A 19793-nucleotide genomic window follows, 5' to 3' on the forward strand; every position below is an offset into this window, starting at 1 on the left:
ATGGAAAGTAGCGCACTCCTTATTTTGACTCGATTTGCTCGGTTGTAATTTTACGTAGGTGAAATTTACTCAGAGAGCGTACCGACAAACAGCCGGGATCCACTCATAAGAACAGAATCGCTGCAAAAGCGCTGGGTGTGCATTTTCTCTCGATGGAACTCGGTTCAGCACTTTGAAATCTGTTGCGATGGCATCAGGCAAGCACGTCCAAATCATGCCTGTCAGTCACGAGTTGTATTCGAACAAAAACCTCGTTAGGTCAGCCCCTTTGATATGGCTGCATCTGAGCGCCTACAACTCTGAACGCCCTTTTTGTATATACAGAGGCCGAGTGTATCGCGAATCATAGCACCAGTGTTCACAGAGCTCGCGGCTTAGGTGTTGGCAACCATAAAATGTTCACCTATGCCTGCTATTCATATGCGCAGCAACCAGCGGGGCTTGCCGTGGCTGTTTTATTTGGATGACGATGCCAGCCTCGTTATTTCAAGGACGGACGTTCCAAACCAGTTCACTATAAAGCATTGGAAGAACGTAAGCTACTTCTTGGCGCTCCGGTGTATTTCATGCAGCACATACTGCCTAATGAAGACGCATACCTGTTCCGTCCTCTCTGCTTTCAGTCTTCTTACCTCCACTTTATCGTTGCCAAGTACAGCCTTGAAGGAAAGCTTACTACCATAGGGCCACTGAAGATAAGGGAGCTCAGCGTGAGTGCTTGCTTGCGCATTTTGGGATCCCAGTAGAGACTGTAGGGGGTAATAATAATGTAGGGGCCATATTTTGTTGCATTATCATTATCTACGACTGCCGTAAGATTGAGAGCTGTTCATCTTGTCCCTAGCTATGCGGTACGTCTCTGGCGAATAAGGATGCACTTCGATTTGGAACCACGTTTGCTGAAGAGGTGAGCGAGGTACCTTTTTCTCTCTCTCTCTCTCTCTCTCTCTATTTTTTTTTTTTTTTGCTTTGAGGCCTATTATGGAACTCGAAAAGGTAACAGGCGTTTGCTATTATGTGTTAAAGCATTATTTTTATCAGGCGATAACATTGCTGACAGTATTACGAGTCGCTGCTGCGCTTATATTTATGCAATGAATCGGAACAACGAAAAACTTTTCGTTTGCATTTCATTATTATTTTTTCTCAGGGGTTCCGGGAGAATTCTACGCATGACTTACTAACTTCTTGTTTCGGTTTGGCGAACTTAAGAAAAAGGGATAATAGGGTGCTATTTTACGTTTACTTTAGTGCCAAAAGCCAACTAGAGACCTGTGGGATGAATCGTTCCTCGTGTTCTATGACATTTGTGAGTATTGTAATTCCAGGTTTTTTCAACTTACTTACCTCTTACTTTAATCTCATATTGACAAGGTGTTCACGATGGGAGGAATAATTTTCTTTTGTTAGTCTTAGAGGGCAGCCATAATGGTGTGAAGAAAATTTATCCAGTCCCGGTGAAGATTGAGAACTTTGAAAAGAACTCAAGAAGAAACAGTGGTAAGTCACAAGAGCACAAGTGCATGAAGTTGGGCTAATTTTCTCGACAGTGCAGAAGGCGGGCAAAGTGAGACGGGCCATGCAGTGGCTGTGTCGTTTGTGTGCTGTGCTGTTATTGCATTGCTGATCAGAAAAGAATGCACTTGTCGCCTCCGGGAAAATTCTGGATCCCATTATGAAAAATTCTAGGGTTTTGCGTGCTAAAACCAGGATCTGATTATGAGGCACACCGTAGGGGGGGACTCCGGATTAAATTTTAACCACCTGGGGTTCTTTAACGTACGCACAATGGACGGAACACGAACATTCTTGCATTTCGCCCCCGTCAAGATGCGGCCGCCGCGGCCGGGATTTGATTCCGTGGCCTCGTGCTTGACAGCGTGACAGCGCAATGCCATCGCTGCTAAGCGAACACGACGGGTGGATCCCATCGTCACACGCAAGAAAATATATGTATACACAAAAGCGTGTAGCGTTAGTTTCCAATGCGCGACGCACAAGCAGCCATGTAATGTTGCCTTCTTTCATGGTTGACCTTATGACTTTGCACGTCATGATTTGTGTGTTTTCAGAGGACGGAGCATTATCTTGGCAGCTGGTCAGAAGATTTTTCTTGGTTGATCCCATCACTGGGAAGGACAGCGACAGCGCCTCCCGAAGCGGACATCCCAAGGCCAAATTTTTACGCTATGCCGAGAAAATAAACTTGCAGTGAGTATACAGGCGATGTTACACGAAGAGGACGAGCATCTCAATTCTGGGTTTTGTGGGAACTTCGGGTCTCACAAGAGTACCGACCACCGCGGGTTCGAGCTTAGCGAGCCACAGGGCCGCGTCAGCCATCAATCTCTAGCGCCGCGCGCGAGCTCAGGCCACAAGGGGCTACCGACCGACGCACGCAAGAACACAGTATTGCCCTGAGTTGACGGAAACCGTTTACTGTATCCGGAGGCACCCGACACTGCACAAACGCCCGGTCCTAGGGCGGTGGGGAATCAAAGGGGTCCCGCACCAAGGGCGAGAAATATAGTCAGGGCCGCCTGTAGCACGTCGCTGCGAGAGCACAGGCTCAAGCTGGGACACGCCGCTAGGAAAAGTCCCGGCGGCTATGGTACTTGCACTCGCGATAACCAATGGGCCAACTCGCGAGAGCTCGGGCAATCTCCTTCGGCTTGGGCCTCCGATAAGGGCGGCTCGGCGTGGAACGACCTTGCGCGAGCACTAGGCACTCGTTCTTCGGCTTAGCGTCCGGACAGGATCAACACGAGGTACGCGCTCCCCGCACGGGCAAAGGCACTGTGCGTGAGCACAGTCCTAGTCACAAAGGTGTCGGCGGACGAGAGGAAGCATGCACGTACCCGGCGCAGTCCCAAGGAAGAAGAGACACGCTACTGCCATAGAATAAAGAACCAACTCTACCGCCACGAGAGTAGCCGCCAGTGGCCCCTCGTGACGTCTTAGCCCCGCCCTCGCCGCGAACCATGGCGCGTCGAATTCCCCAAATCCCCACAGTTTTTAATAACTAAAGAAACGTTGTCAATATTCCTGGTGCAACGCACGCAGTGCTCCGGGGCAGTTTGCGCAAATAAAGTATCCACAAGATGTGCTGCGCAATGGTGTCGCAGCGCCATACCGCTACTCGTCGCTTGCCTTTGCCACTGTCCCGCTTGGTATTTTTTGCGTTGATGGGCCGGCTTAGAGAAACGATATTTCAGTCAGAAACGTTTTAGTCACTGTTTGGCAGCCTTGCACAAATGTGTTAAGGGGCTAATGCGCTGCCTGTATGCTAGGGACCACGTGGGATCATGCCTTTAAAGGGCGACGCGTATTTTTCCTACTTTATTATTATCATCATTATTATTATCATCATCATCATCATTATTATTATTATTATTATTATTATTATTATTATTATTATTATTATTATTATTATTATTATTATTATTATTATTATTGCGCAGCATCACACTCCACAAGAAAGGAAAGCCCGGCTCCATACACCCGCCTCTTATTACCATCGGTTACGCCGAAGCTTCGAGGGATGCCTACGAGCAGAACGCCAAATTGCCGGTGAGTGTCGGAGGCGAGATCCTCATGCATGGATGACCACGCCGGGGCAAGCTTCCCGAATTAACTTACGGAGCTTTCCAATAAGTGAACAGGAACACTCAGAATTGCTTTCAAAGGGCTCTCGCTGAGAGAGCAGTAATACGTATAGCCCATTGCGGACGACGACAAACATAGAAGGAACTGCACACAATTGGAGCTCGGCATGCCTCTTGTGAAAGCATCGGTTTCTTTCTGTATGTGCGGCTTTCCCCCTCCGACCCGTCCGCGAGTGCGTTAATTGGGACATATGGTACAGTCGGCGGGCGCGTGGTACCGCATGTTCAGTGCCTGCTATGTAAGACCAGTAATGGTGCTCCTATGACGTCACCTTTATCGCCTAGGGGGTCGTGAACGCGCTCCACGCTCCCTTTTTTAAGAGACACGCATATGGTGTTGTCGGACTCAGTGACACACTAGTCTGCGTTCTGATTACAACAGCGTCAACAAACTTTACCAATGGATCACATTTAGTGGGTATATTTTGTTGTTTCTTTATTTTATTATTTACAGCACACTGCAGATATTAAATGGATCCTGGCAGGAGTGGCAAAATAAAAAAAGACAACAACAATAATAACAACAAAAAGCACAGCAAATTACATTGCAGTGAAGAGAATATGTAAAGAATGACACATAGCAGGAACAGGAAGCAATCAATGTGCAACTGTCAATAAGCAATTTTGTCAAAGGCATCAATACTGGTTAGTAGATAAGTCGGGAGTAAATTTCATTGAGTTAATGTGCGCGGAAAGAAACAGTATTTAAAAATATTGACTCTAGCGTTGTACGGCGTTAGGGATTCCGCGTGATAATTTCTTGTTAGGCGTGTTGTGGTGGACTTAATAAATGGATGGACAGTTTGCTATTTTTGATCAAGAAAAGTAACTTCAATCTTAGAGTTTTTCTTCGCATTTCCAGTGTCTGCATGTTATGTTGCGCCATGAGAGTGGTGGGAAAGTCAGCAGAGCGGTATTTGTTAAAGATAAATCTAACAGATTTTTGCTGGGTCCTTCCCAGCGCCTCAATGTTATGCTTTGTGTAAGGGTCCCAGACGGTGCATGCGTACTCGAGTTTAGGTCTGATGATTGAGGTGTAGACTGAGAGCTTTGCTCTAGTAGGGGCAGCTTTTAATGTGTGTCTGAGGAAGCAGAGTTTCTTAAAAGCTGACGTGCATATGTTTGATATATTTTTATTCCAACTAAGATTATTGGTTATAGTAACACCTAGGTATGTGTATTCATTAACTTCCTCGAGTGGGTGAGATGGAAGGTTATATGAAAATGGTAGGCTACTCTTTTTATTGGTAACTTTCATGAAGGCTGTTTTGTCATTGTTAAGCTTCATGTCCGATTGATTGAACCAGGAATGAATGTTAGAATTAAGAATGACTTGATCTTCAGAAGACCTAATATCATTGAACAATACACAATCGTCGGCAAAAAGCTTAATCTGCACTGGTTAACTAATCATATCAACAAAAAAAAATTAAATTATAGGGTTTTACGTGCCAAAACCACTTTCTGATTATGAGGCACGCCGTAGTGGAGGACTCCGGAAATTTCGACCACCCGGGGTTCTTTAACGTGCACCTAAATCTAAGTACACGGGTGTTTTCGCATTTCGCCCCCATCGAAATGCGGCCGCCGTGGCCGGGATTCGATCCCGCGACCTCGTGCTCAGCAGCCCAACACCATAGCCACTGAGCAACCACGGCGGGTAATCATATCAACAGTTTCATTTATGTATATCAAAACGATTAATGGTCCCAGCACACTTCTCTGCGGTACGCCAGAAGTCACTGGGAGGTAGCTGGAACAACGAGAATCAGTACTGACGAACTGTGCGTGGTTAGAAAGGTAAGCAGACACTCAGTTAATTATGAAAGAAGGAAGCCCAGTAGTTTCAAGCTTACATATTAGTTTTGCATGTGAAACAAATACAAACGCTTTCTTGAAATCTAGAAAAATAACGTTATATAGACGGGAGAAAAGAGAGAGAGAGAAAAAAAGAAATAGGGCTTAAGTCCTCTTGTCAGTAATGATACGCTTTATAATGATGCAAAGCTATAGTTGCTACTTTTAAACTGTCTCTTATAAAGAATTCTCCCGTATGCTGTTTAATCGGTTTTCATATAGCAGAACCTAATTTAGCTCAAATGTACCAAGATACTGCTATTTCCGAACATGTGACAGTTGTAGACCATAAGTGATGCGAAAATTGAATGTTGAGCGGTAGTCTGCGTGTCAACAGTTTTTTTTTTTCAGATGGTTTCTTTTTCGTTCCTATTATCACTGGTGTGTAATGAGATGGCGTCGGATACATTCACACTATTTCTCCTTTCTATTAGCTGTCGTTCTCAATCACCTATTCGTCAGACTTCAGCCAGGCGGCGCAAGATATGCCGGTAAGTTTTGCTGTGTTTCTGCTGTCATCTCCATTACCTTCCACACTCATGTTCGTCTACTGCCACAGGAATGGGAGGATGACGGAATGAACGAAGACGAGGGGTAGTGAGAGGAAAAGAATATTTAAAAAGATGCACGTATCTAATAAGAAGGCGGGTTCTATAACGAGGGCTGTATAGGCACACTATAGGCCCATACGTCCTGCAATGGCGGCTTGGGTGGATGAATGGATGCTATGAGCGTCCCCTTTGTAACGGAGTGGTGACTTGCCCCACCAAGCTCTTGTTAATACATTGCCTAATGCGCTACCTATGTTAAAAGGAAAAAAAAGAAAAGGAAAGAAAAAAAAAACACGATGAATTTATATAACCAAACTTTATGAACCCCTATTGTGAACTTCCTTTTTGCGCCTCCGTTGTTTGTCGTTTCCCTAGTTCCACCAATCTTCCGATCGCCGCTTATTAATCTCTACTGCGGACATGTTTACTTTCCCCCTGCTCTCGCTGAATCCAAAGGCTTCAAGAAGGCCATAGATGCCTAAATCAACCGCTGGGCAGATATCTTCACATTCTAATAAAACATGCTCCATTGTTTCCCTACCGCAGCAAGCACATGCGTCTTCCTCCTTATATCTTGCTTTATATGTGCTTGTTCTAAGGCATCTTGATCTCGCTCCGAAAAGTAATGAGCCTCCCTTTGAATTATCATAAATTGTTTCTCTCCTGATTTCGTTTTTTGCTCTTAAGTAGCTACCCATAATAGGTTTCTTTTCCATTGCCGCCACCCATTAGATTATCTCAGCCTCACTGACTTTCCGCTTGACGTTCTTTGTTGCCATGTTGCTCTCCATACAGGTGGCATACTTGCTGGTAATCTTCCTAATTTTTTTCCTCCACTATGATTCAATGTTTTTTTCTGTACAAATACTTCAACACTCTCCCAGCCCATTTACTTTATTCCATATTTCTCGGTCGCTCTTCGTAATCAATTTTAATGTGAGCTCTCACCTCAAAGCTTGCCCAGCCCATACAGGTCGCATACTTGCTGGTAATCTTCCGAATTCTTTTCCTCCACTATGAATCAATGTTTTGACTGTACAAAAACTTCAACACTCTCCCAGCCCATTTACTTTCTTCCGTATTCCTCGATCGCTCTTCTTAATCAATTTTAATGTGAGCTTCTCTCACGTCAAAGCTTACCCAGCCCATATCACCCTGCACAGACTCATTTGTAGTCTTCCCTTGAGCACCCAATGCGAGGCGACCCACTGCCCTTTGGCTCCCATCGAGTCCTGATTGTACCCCTGATTTAAAGCAAACAACCGCATTTCCATAAGTAAGTCCTGGAACCATTACACCTTTCCACATACCTCGGAGCACCTCGTGCCTATTGTATCCCCATAGCTCTCTGTGTATCATTATGGTACGAATTTCTCTTCCCCTTTGCTGTTATTGTTTTTTCCTGTGTTACCATATATCTGCTGCCTTCGTTTACCCATATACCAAGGCAATTCTATTGTCTTACCCAAGGTATTTCGTGGCCCTGAATTGACACTGTCTGTTGGCTGTTTTCATTGAATACCATAACACCTGATATTCTAACGCTAAATTTCAGACCTAAATGCTCGCCTTCCTGTCCACAGACATCAGCCAGACGTTGCTGATCGCTTTGCTTGTTAGCTAGCAACACAGTGTCGTTCGCATAAAACAAACCTGGAAACTGCTGCTCTACTACTGTACTGCTTGTTTGTATGAGAGATTAAACCCGATATTACTTTCTCTAGCGCCCTTTCCATCCTCACCATGTACATCATAAAGAGCAGTGGGGATAAAGGGCACCCCTGCCTCAGTCCCTTGTTGATATCAACTTTCTCGTCGCTCTTCAACCCTTCCCGTTCAACGCAAACGGTATTTTTTAGGTAAATCTCCCTCAAAAGCTGTGTACAATCGTCGCCCAAGCCTTGCCCTTCTAGAATATCTCACAAAACGTTGCGGTCTACGTTGTCATACGCTCGTATCATGTCTAAAAAGGCCACATATAACGGTCTCCTTTCTACTTTCGATATTTCAGTACACTGAGTAAGGACAAACAAGTTATCATCCAGACGCCTACATATTCTGCAGCCATTCTGAAGTTCTCCCAAAATGCCATTATTCTCTGCCCATGCTTGCAGCTTTAATTTAATTGCCTGCATTGCTAACCTGTATATCACCGATGTAATTACCCATGTCAACGGTCTATATGAGTTAGTTCCATCTTCCTTCCCCTAACCTTTATACATTAAATTTATTCAACTTTGTCGTCAACTGTGTGGTATTCGTCTATCTTTTAAACTTGTTTCTACTGCTTTCAACACAGCTTCCTTACTTTTTGGACCTAATTCATTAATCAGCCTGACGGGAACATTGTCTAGCCCTGTGGCTGTGCGCTTAGGAATTTTCTCTTCGGCTTTCTTCCAGTTGAAATTCGTCAGCACCAGCTCATTTTCCATCTGGTTCTTTTTCATGCTCTTTTTTTTTTTTTTTTTTTTGCTCAAGCACAACCTCGTCAGTGCCGTGGAAAGATTAGGCTGTTATATTTCGGAGGTAATTTAATGCCGCGTCCCCTTGCAGTTTGTTTCCATCTTCGTCTGGGATTTGTTGTATTGTTCCAGACTTCCTGCCCAATAAGTTTATGTTGTTCCAATATATTCTAGGTGCGGCTTTCTTTTTCCCACGTATTTCTGACAACCAAGTTCACTTTCACCTCTATCTTTGCTTGAACAAGTATTGGAACCATATATTTCTTTCTCCCGGTATATTTCCCATTTTCTGGCTACTTTATCTTGTGGTAACTGCGCTTTTTTTGCCTGCTGGTGCTCTCGGGATGCTTTCAGTCGTTCGGCGCTCGCTTCTCGTATCTCCCTGTTCTACCAGCTTTTAGGTTTCTTTTTTCCTTTGCAACGAGCACGTTGTTTCTCTTTCCGTATTTATGTCGTTACTACACTTAGTTGCTTGTGGAGGCTTGGCAGCGCCTTCTATACATTTGACAGGGCCAACTTTTCGGTGGAAAAAAAGTCAACATTTGCCATTCGAGGCTTGTTGCGCCAAGTCGTCCACTGCGCCAGCTCACATCACATCACATACACAGAGCAAACAACAGTACAAGGGAGAACATTCACCACAACATCGCGTTACGAATACACCCATCTTTATTTTTATCCCTCATTCTATAACGGCAGGCACTACACATGTAAAACTTGAGGGCTTTGCATGAATTCGGAGCAATTGGTTCACCCCGATTTTCAACCAAGTACCAGATGCATGTGTTCTTAGTGCCAACACACATCTGGTATTTCGGTCTTAAGATGAAAGGAACATTAGCTTGAAATAATTTACAAAAACTACATTTTAATCTTGACTAACACTGCACGCGTGCAACCTGTAGTTTTTCGCTGGTACTGAAGACAGCTAAAACATATGCTTTAGTGAAAAGGCAGTTAAACAATTCACCGACGATTTCGATACTCCCTAATGCGAAATTTGAGCGTAGCTCTATAGGTGTTTTCGTTTCGCGATATATTGGCTGGTGCGGATTATCTGTCTCGTGCGGCACATTAGAAACGGAGCGAAGTGTGGCGCGACTGCCTCGCCAACCTGGAGATTACGAGAGGCAACACGTGGGTGACGCGTGAGCGCGATTCACAGCAGCCCCCGCACACATACCTCCGCTCATGGCAGCGCTTTGTTTCTATATACTAGGTGTTTCAGCGAACACTTTCATTTTTTTTTAAATGGCCTGTGGCAGATAGAGCAATTCTAGTCCATGAGCTGGTATACTCAAAGAGGCAGATATTACTTGCGAAAAAAGTGAAATGCATAATCGACTAATGGCGCCAGTTTGACTAAGGCGCCCGTTTTTGCAGTGAGCGTCGGCGTCGGCGGCGTAACTGAGCGAACGAGCACAGCGAAAAATGAAAGAGCGAACGCGGAGCGGGAGATAAAAGACGCTAGCCGCGAATTGCGGAGACCAATGAGAACAGCCCCTTCAGTGACGTGCGCGCGGGAAACTGGTGTCATGCGGACCCGCCCGACTGCTCAATCCGCACTCGTATCTAGTCTCCGCCGAAGCGCTCCTTTCGTACTATCGTCTGCTCGCGTCAGCTCTCGCTCGCACTTGTTTCAATTCTCATGGTTTGCGATTGTTTTGTAATCTGATTGTGTGCGCGACGCGAATTGTGTAGTGCTCTCTGGAAGCCACGCGGCACCAGTGATTACACTGGAACCTTCGACGAGTCATGTATAAAAGCCGACGCGTTGACCCGCAGATCAGATTTTCGACGATTACCGACTATGCTACATACCTCTCTCAAATTCTTTGCCTCAATATATCGCGAAATGAAAACACGTATAGAGCTGCGCTCAAATTTCGCATTAGGGAGTATCGTAATCATCGGTGAATTTTTTTGTATATTACTTTCAATGCCATCGTGCACCATACTGTATCACGGTGTACATGTATCAAATAATGTAAATTTGTTGCTGAACAGGCTCCGCGAAATTTTTCATTTCACTTTTCAGAAATTGGAAATACTCTATTTTCTATTCGATATTGGACTTTGATTTTTCTCAAATACGCATGTTCGCGATTTGCTTAGAAAATTTTTGTATTCGAACAACCCTATCAGTTTCTATTATTTTGCTTGTGTTATCAGTACGGACGACGATAAAAGGAAACGTGGGAAGGTGGGAGGACGCGTTGAGGCACCGCACTGCGTGCCGCACACCATTGCGACGGCAATGCATAAGACGACCGTATGGCTTCTGTAGTTGTACAACATTAAACTTCATTGATATTTTGAAAGACTTCGATTTTTTTCTCCCATGTGTGAGAAAGCTAATTTCTTCCACTTCCTGACAAAGCCTACGCATTCGCCATGCGGACAAGTCGGTGTACCATTCTGCAGCATTTCGCCATATAAGGCAGGGTAACGTTTACTGTGCTAAACCGCTTCGCGAACCGTTATATGTTCCTATTTCTCTGAACCGGGACGAAAGCGGAGCGCTCTAAACCCGAACCCCAATCTAACCGGTATTTTTTTAGTTGCGACACCCTGCTTTAAAGCAACGTCGGCACACATCGATTTGTTTCCTATAAACTAGTAGACTTCTGTGTACTTTCGCGCAATATTTTTTTACTTTTGAGTTGTAGGCTTTTCGATTTTGCTTTAAGTATCGGAGCTTTACATCGCTGATTTGTTTTTTGAAACACTTTGTGAGAAAGTCAAGAGTCGCACTTTGTAATCACGCCGCACCGAAAGAATATAGGTTCAAGGGCGATTTGCTTATGTCAGCACTTTGGTGATCTTTGCAGATTGCATTAGGTGTCCTGAGTGCCTTTGCAATTCTGTGGGCCTGCATCCAGACCTGGAGCTGGACCCGAAGATCAGGGAAGGTCTCCATTAACATTGTGGTGCGTACTGTGTGGACATGACGTCTATGGTGTACTAGTTCAGCCAATATATGATGCTCACAATGCTGTAGTACTTTAATCTAGGCACATTGGTTGCAGAACTTTCGAATATTTGTCAGTGCTTTCGCCCGGAGTTACACATGATTCAGATTGATGTCTTACTGCTGCAATTATTGCTTACCGCAATGCCTGCACACGCAGCGTACGCGTGTGCTGTGGATAGCTATGAAACCCACAGAGGCACGTTGACAGCCTTACAGTGAACATTAATTGAACCAGCTGTTTTTGCGCCGGTGTTGTAGCTAGACTGTGGCTGTACTAACATGCTCGGAATTCTGTGAGCAACGTCTGAAAATGAGGGAGTGGTGTGTTAGAATCGAAGACTGCTACTTGAAGGTCAAGTGCTCCACGAAATATAAAGAGCGACGTTGTTAAGGAAAGGAAATTTACGAAAGATTGTCGTATTGTTTATGCTTGTTCTGTTTGTCTGCAGACTCTCGTCAAGCTCATCATATACACTTGTTCCAGCCTGTCCAGTGTTTTCCTTGTGGTGGTTCTTTGTACATGCCTTAACTGGCTTTTGATGTATAAGGTAAGCAGTTTTTTTTTTAAACACAGAGCTGTATTATTTTCTTCGAGGTTTGCGCTCGATGAAATTTGAGGAAGAACTTACTGCACTAATGCGTCCGTGGGTCATTAACGGCAATATTACTCAGCATTTATAGCCGAACCCTATCATGTAGGCAACTCTGATAACGAGTTGCAGTGTGCTGATAAATGGATATAGACTCTGAGCTCCGTGGTTTGCATGGGTGAAGTCACAGGCAAAACGTGCGGCTTGCTGAACTTTCATATCACTCGATCGCTGGAAATCGAACTCTCGGTCTCGCCAAACAGTTCTTGCTGACAGCTTACTAGGGCTACTCCCACTGTCGATTTTACGGCACTTGCCTCTCCGTGGCACCTCGACGCTATCCACATGGGCGTCGCATCTGATGCAGGAAGCATCAACGAGATGTACATCAATCAAGTTGTCTGCTGTTCCTTTTATAGCAATTAACGAGGGGCGAATAATAGCGGCCCTATGCTGGAGCCAACGTTTCCACAAAGGGACTTCTTCCCTTGTTGTTATACAACTCTCGGGGACCTCGTCGGAATGTTGGCTCCGCGCTGAAGCTTCCCTTGAATTCTGGGGTTTTGCGTGCACAAACCACGATTTGATTACGAGGGACGCCATAATAGGGTACTCCGGATTAATTCTGACAACCAGGGGATATTTAATGTACCCTCAATGCAGGGAATACGAGCGGTTTTTTTTTTTTTTTTTTTTTACATTTCGCTTTCATTGATATGCGGCCGAGATTTGATCCCGTGACCTCGTGCTTAGCAGCGCAACACTTAGCAGCCGCTAAGTCACCGCGGCGGGTGCTGAGGCTTCCCTTGTTCACTCATCTGTAAACCTCTTAAATCTTCGTGCGAAAACTTTATCTTGTCTGCTTCTATAGCAGATATTTTTCCTTGGTTGATAGTTCGCACCTAAACACTCCCCGTTTGTGTCGTCCTTTTCCTGTAATTAAATCAAGTGAGATTTCTGGTATGTTAAACTTTCTCATTGCACCGTCCATGGAGTCGGCGTCATACATGACACTGCCGTTTTTATTTATGCGATAACCCATTTTACCTGTCAGGCAGTTCCCCACCAAGTATTCTCGCGTTGTATGGTTTGTTGCATTTCCGCGGGTTCTCATTGCGTGACGGTGCCCTTTTTTTATTGCGTTGTCTATTGTAGCTGCAGGATGTTGTTCATATACTTCTTCCGAGTCCGCATCAGGAGAACAGCATCGAACTGTACATCATCTTTGCATTTGTCATGAAGGTAAGTTGATCACTTAGTCTTTAATAATAATAATAATAATAATAAAGAAACAGCTAAAGGACAAGCTTGACTAGCTCCTGCCTTTATCTGCAGAGCGTTAAGAACATTCCATTTCAGCTTTTAATCCTCGTTTGCGTATTGTATCATATATTGGAAGACGACAATCCGTGCGGCATAGCTCGACGATGTTTAGTGCACGGAATTTTAGTTGAGACGTAGGTATGTTATGGCGTACCATATTTCATCCTGCATAATCTCTTTCTTTTTTTTTCGCGACAGTGCGGATTCTGCGTTGCCATATTTTATGCTTGCAAAGATATTTTATAACACGAAAACAGCGCTATATTGGAACTACAGACAGAGCGTGTCGTTTCATCTTTCTGACCAGACGTTGTACCTGCTCCACGTCGTGTTTCTTCAGAGCAGCGCGGACATTTTCTTCTTAGATTGGGAGAGACCACACGCTACGTCACGAATTCCGCGCCCGGGTCGCAGGGAAGCTCCACGACTCTCCCTGGCTGGAGATGGCTCGCAGGTCAGGCCACAAGCCGGGTGATACCTCGGCAGTGTTTGAAGCTACTTCATGTCGTCTCTTCCTGTTTCTTGACCTGAATTGCGCGCGCACTAGCGTCATCGAGGAGGAGGAGGAGTACACATTTATTCAAGCAAAATGAATAAAAGATACAGGCTTGCTTGTTTCTTCCGTCTTGTAGCCTGCACCCGCGGGGAGAATATTTCATTTCAGTGCTGCCTGCCGGGCTCGCCACACCAACTGTTGCTGTTCGCGCGGGTACGAACTGGACAGCACGGCCTCCGACTGTGTGGTACAGTGACGCGTGCGCCTCTCAGTGGGGGCATTTATATGCATAGAGGGTGGGGTGAATAGCGTTGTATAAGCTCAGGTGGCGCTGCGATGCCACGGTGTTTCCAAAGCCCCACGCGTTTCACTGCGATTCGATGGGAATGCCGATAAACAAGAGATGGCGATTATCGCGATCATTAATTAGTTTGGAATTGCACGTGTTCCAAACAGAAGACGTTGACTTCAGCTGCTGAAAAGTTGTGTGTGGGAAAAGGTTAGTCTGAAGTTGACGCCAGGTGACAGCGTCTTCGCGGGGGATAGATGCGGCGGGAGAGACGGTAGCGTTGGAGGATGGTGTTGCGCTGCGTAGGTATACGGTCCACCTGTAAGTCACGGTCTTCATGGTGCGGAACCTGGGTGGCGTATGATCGGGCGACAGCGTGGGCTTGCTGGTTTGGGCGAAGACTTTCGTGGCCAGGGGTCCATACAATTTCTACCTCGAGGGGAAAAGATGGGGAAGCGTCATGGATACGGTGGGCTGCAGCCTTGATCCGTCCTTACGCAAAGTTGCGGCAGGCAGCTTGAGATTTCGTGATGACTGTGATTTACCCATGTGCGTGTCGGCATACTGTCAGCTTACTGTCCGTTGCCTGCAAAGTATTTACTAAGGTAATCGGAAATAGAATGAGGAACACCTTACACTTATGTCAACCAAAGGACCAGGCAGGATTCCGTAAAGGCTACTCAACAATAGACCATATTCACACTATCAATAAGGTGATAGAGAAATGTGCGAAATATAACCAACCCTTATATATAGCTTTCATTGATTACAAGAAATCGTTCGATTCAGTCGAAACCTCAGCAGTCATGGAGGCATTACGGAATCAGGGTGTAGACGAGCCGTATGTAAAAATACTGAAAGATATCTATAGCGGCTCCACAGCCACCGTATTCCTCCATAAAGAAAGCAACAAAATCCCAATAAAGAAAGGCGTCAGGCAGGGAGATACGATCTCTCCAATGCTATTCACAGCGTGCTTACAGGAGGTATTCAGAGACCTGGATTGGGAAGAATTGGGGATAAGAGTTAATGGAGAATACCTTAGTAACTTGCGATTCGCTGATTCGCGTTGCTTAGTAACTCAGGGGACCAATTGCAATGCATGCTCACTGACCTGGAGAGGCAAAGCATAAGGGAGGGTCTAAAAAAATAATCTGCAGAAAACTAAAGTAATGTTTAACAGTCTCGGAAGAGAACAGCAGTTTACGATAGGTAGCGAGGCACTGGAAGTGGTGAGGGAATACATTTACTTAGGGCAGGTAGTGACCGCGGATCCGGATCATGAGACTGAAGTAATCAGAAGAATTAGAATGGGCTGGGGTGCGTTTGGCAGGCATTCTCAGATCATGAACAACAGGTTGCCATTATCCCCCAAAAGAAAAGTTTATAACAGCTGTGTCTTACCAGTACTCACGTACGGGGCAGAAACCTGGAGGCTTACGAAAAGGGTTACGCAACGAGCTATGGAAAGAAGAATGATGGGTGTAACGTTAAGGGATAAGAAAACAGCAGATTGGGTGAGGAAACAAACGCGAGTTAATGACATCTTAGTTGAAATCAAGAAAAAAGAAATGGGCATGGGCAGGACATGTAATGAGGAGGGAAGATAACCGATGATCATTAAGGGTTACGGACTGGATTCCAAGGGAAGGGAAGTGTAGCAGGGGGCGGCAGAAAGTTAGGTGGGCGGATGAGATTAGTAAGTTTGCAGGAACAACATGGCCACAATTAGTACATGACCGGGGTAGTTGGAGAAGTATGGGAGAGGCCTTTGCCCTGCAGTCGGCGTAACCAGGCTGCTGCTGCTGATGATGATGTGGCGGCATACGAAGGCGAGGGCGACGACCGCTTCCTCTGTTTCGGTGATGCTTGTGTATATAGGTGAAGGAGGCCGACACCACTTCTTGCTGGTGTTAACAGCGCAAAACGTAGACGGGACACGAGACGACAAGACTGCACCACAAGCGCTGATTTTCAACAGCATTTATCTGAAAGAAACACAGCTTCTTATAGCTTTGCCCACACGTGTCACAGACACGTCATTGCACGTCATGTGAAACACGCACTCTTTCGCACCCAAGAAAGTTGCGGCAGGCAGTCGACGTGGATCACGGTGGATCGACGTCGATCACGTTGGAAGTTGACGTCCATCACGCTGACCGCTGGCCGGTGGCAGCGTCAGTGCACAGGGTATCTGGCAGTGTGCCTTAACGCTTCTGAAGGGCTCTGGCTCTAGCCTGGCGACGATGGGTGCCATCGAGAGGCTCAGGAGAAACGGTCGCTTTCGCATGCCGCGTATTTGTGTTAATTCGGCTAGATCGTAGACCATTTTTCGAGACAGATTCCTGGGCTATGACCCCATATGTGTTGTAGGCTTGCAAAGCAATGCGGACATTACTGTAGTTTATGAAATCGGCTAGCCTTAATGACCCATTGTGTAGGCGTGATGGGAAGCCAGTGCTTTTCTGCCTCCCTTTCCATTCTTTCTTTCTTTTGATCCCTTTACCGCTTGCCCCTGAGTAGTAGGGTAGCAAACGGGAAACGCATATGGTTGACCTCCCTACCTTTTCTTTATCTCCTCCGCCTCCTCCTCCGCACAGTTGGACGAAGTCCTGTGCCTTGTATTTATTCAAGCGCATACCGCACTACTCGCCGCCTTGGTCGCAGGAAAAAAAGAAAAAGCAAAAAGAATAGGAAAAAAAAAGGCAACTGCCAAGCATACGAAAGTCTTTTGGGGAACGATTTCATGCTGGTGCATTCGCAGGCCGCTGGACTCGGCGACGCGAGCAGCAACAGCTCCAGCGTGGTGGTCGCCGACCACAAGGGCGGTGAATCGGCGACGGCGGTCAGCATCTGGCGCTCGTACTTCGTAGCCAACGAGTGGTGCGAACTGCAGTGCCATCGCAGGGTTTCACTCTCTCTGCAGCTCCTCACGCTGCTGCTGCTCCTCAAGGCGAGAATTGTTGATGCGAGCGGACACAGGCTGTCGTCCGCGCAGCTGTGTGCATGTAGCGTTTGTTCTGAAAAAAAAAAAAAAGAAACAGAAAAAGAAAGGGTCAGCTGACGTTGTAAAAAACAAAAGGTGGTAGGAGGTGTTAGGGGTCAAGGATGATGATGTAAGTGCCACGATCACCGATATATTCGATATCTCAAGTTTCTAGCGCCAGTATTTCAGCATAAACAAGGCTGACTTTTGAAAGACGTGCACCTTTAGCGTAAAATAATGCATTTGTATATTTCTGTGCGATCCATGCCTAACTCTAACTACTCGCAAATCTTGTTCAATTAACAACCTTTTTAGGCCAAAGTGTGTGTGTGTGTTTCAATTTCTTGCTTGACCAGCCTACTAGTTAAGCTAGCACGGTGAAGCAACAGTGTAGTATGTTTCTTCTTATTCGCACAGCTGTTCCTCGGCCAGTCATATATTTCTATCACTGGCGCGTTACTTGCCCCTTGATAGATGGATTTCGGTGCTGTCAAAACAGACACCAGGAATGGCGGTAGGCAAGTCGTCATGTCCCTTTTCGCAGAAGGGGAAAGAAGGCAGCGGATAATGTGTATTAGCGGAAGAGTTGGGGTACAGAGGGAACGCTTAAACCGCTATCGCTTCCAAACTCCAGGAATGTGTGATAATGTTCCCGGGGGAAACGAATGCCCTAATCATCTTGACACCACAAAACCACTTAGCTCGCATCATCACACGCCTACAGTCATTCATCATAGGTGTCAACTCAGGGTGCGCTAGTGTACACTTTTGATGTGTTTCGTGCAATAAACTGGAGCTGTGCGCCAGGTAGACCATGTCCGGCTTTGTCGAAAGGTTGGAAATTGTGGCCCTCACGCGCGAGGCCCGGGCTTGATTCGCGTTGTTGGAATGTGTTTGTGTGTCCGCACACAAGTTCCCAAACAAAGGCTATACCTACACGCCTCTTATCACTTTAATTATTATCCAATTACAATATGCTTCTTTGCGCGTTCCTATGGTGTAGGGCCTGGGACTGGAATATGTGGCTCTTGCTAGCCCCGAGAGCTACTATTCGAGGACTGTGAAGAACGCCGACATCCCGTTCAGCGCCGCCTGCCGTTTTGCTCTTTCTGCGTCCCTGTACCTGCTCATTGCTTTGTTCCAGGTAGGATGTTATGAAGCCGAGGCTATTCCTTAGTACTCGGCTCATTTCTCAACTCTTCTTGACAATTTAGTAGCTCTTTCCGAGCTACCAAGTAGAGCAGGGAAGTGCATATTTCACTTATGATGTTCGAAAAAAGATTTTGCGCTTACCGCTTCACTGCAGAAAGGTGACATTTTGGATCCTACATCGTTCAGTATAGACATGGCACAGTTAATCGCCCGTGGTTTTTTGTTTTTTCAATGCAATATTTTCTTTTTTATGGAAATGCAAGCTGCTGCCGCGATGGTACTGATGATGATGATTATTATTATTATAACTATTTATTGGCATGCCCTTTGAAACGGGGCCGTGACAAATTGTAACCTAGCCCGATTGAGTTACTGAGGCATGCTATACATGCTTTTCATTCTAGCATTTTTGTGGGCATCTTTTAATCTTTTTTCTCTTCCTCAAAACTTCTCTATCTACCTTGTACCGCTACCTATGCCGGTAATGGATCGAGTCTTATCAGTCCCTTCCCTGCTTTTTTTCCACTAGTACTCTAAACGTCTCTTGCTTATCTAGACTGCTGACCGGTTGATGCTTCCGTTCACTTTAAATCCAAGCGCTTCTTGAAAGTTTACGCTACCTTACGGGTCTCACTGGGCGAATACTTTCGCATTGCATTAGGTGTGCTGACTGGTCTCCGGATTTTCGCTGCCGCATACACTTGTCTCATCAAGACGCGAATATTTGCTGTGGTATGTCTCTATCCTTATAGGCAACCAGCTCGAGCCTCAAATAGCAAGGCGCTTTCCTTCGTCTAATAACAGATTAATTTTGACCACCAGGACTCGCACCGAACGCACGGTACACGGTTGTTATTGCATTTCACCCCCATCGAAATGCGGCCGCAGACGTGGCGGAGGTTTGATGCCGCGAACTCGATCGGGCTTGATCACAACGTCAAAGCCACATCTTGATGCTGTTCACTAGAATATCCACGTGCCATACTGCTCGCATTCACACCTTTCTAAGCAATATGCGTAGTAGAAGCCAGCAGTATACTACTGGCAAGTTTGGAGGCGCATGCACTGAGAATTTCCGATAGTGGTGGTCAGCCGCTTGAGCGTGTATTATTTTAAGGATCATTGCGTCGTATACGTCTGCGATAATTTAATGCAAAAGAGCGCTCCATGCCGTATCAGAAGTCAGCAGGTTGGAGAATCTCACTAAGTGGAGAGCACCCGTGTGTGCGCTCATTAGCGCATGAACTCTCTGTCCTCCTCTTAATCATTCTTTTTTTCTTGGGGGGGGGCTCTTCTATTCTTTTGCTAAGTTCAGAGTATAGCCAACTGAACTCAGTCCACGGTTAACCGTCCTCTTTCATGAACAAAATTCGCAAAAGGCACGTCGCCTTGAAGGACAGTTTGGCGTTGAATAATTTGTGCCGTTGATATAATGCCGGAATTACCGG

General features: G+C 45.8%; 1 protein-coding gene across 1 annotated transcript in view; it reads left to right on the plus strand.

Annotated features, from left to right (window-relative positions):
• LOC126543375 (meckelin) overlaps positions 1-19793 on the plus strand; it is a 74946-nt gene that overhangs the window by 17794 nt on the left and 37359 nt on the right. The window contains exons 9-22 of the mRNA XM_055062147.2: positions 429-534; positions 624-710; positions 845-907; positions 1252-1309; positions 1411-1500; positions 2073-2211; positions 3462-3570; positions 5957-6013; positions 11367-11465; positions 11959-12057; positions 13255-13341; positions 13730-13876; positions 16972-17160; positions 18197-18337. Of these exons, the coding sequence (XP_054918122.1) occupies positions 429-534; positions 624-710; positions 845-907; positions 1252-1309; positions 1411-1500; positions 2073-2211; positions 3462-3570; positions 5957-6013; positions 11367-11465; positions 11959-12057; positions 13255-13341; positions 13730-13876; positions 16972-17160; positions 18197-18337 (1471 nt within the window). The remainder of the gene's footprint in view (positions 1-428; positions 535-623; positions 711-844; positions 908-1251; positions 1310-1410; positions 1501-2072; positions 2212-3461; positions 3571-5956; positions 6014-11366; positions 11466-11958; positions 12058-13254; positions 13342-13729; positions 13877-16971; positions 17161-18196; positions 18338-19793) is intronic.

This window comes from Dermacentor andersoni, chromosome 1 (genome assembly GCF_023375885.2).
Source record: "Dermacentor andersoni chromosome 1, qqDerAnde1_hic_scaffold, whole genome shotgun sequence".
In the NCBI taxonomy this organism is placed as follows: domain Eukaryota; kingdom Metazoa; phylum Arthropoda; class Arachnida; order Ixodida; family Ixodidae; genus Dermacentor; species Dermacentor andersoni.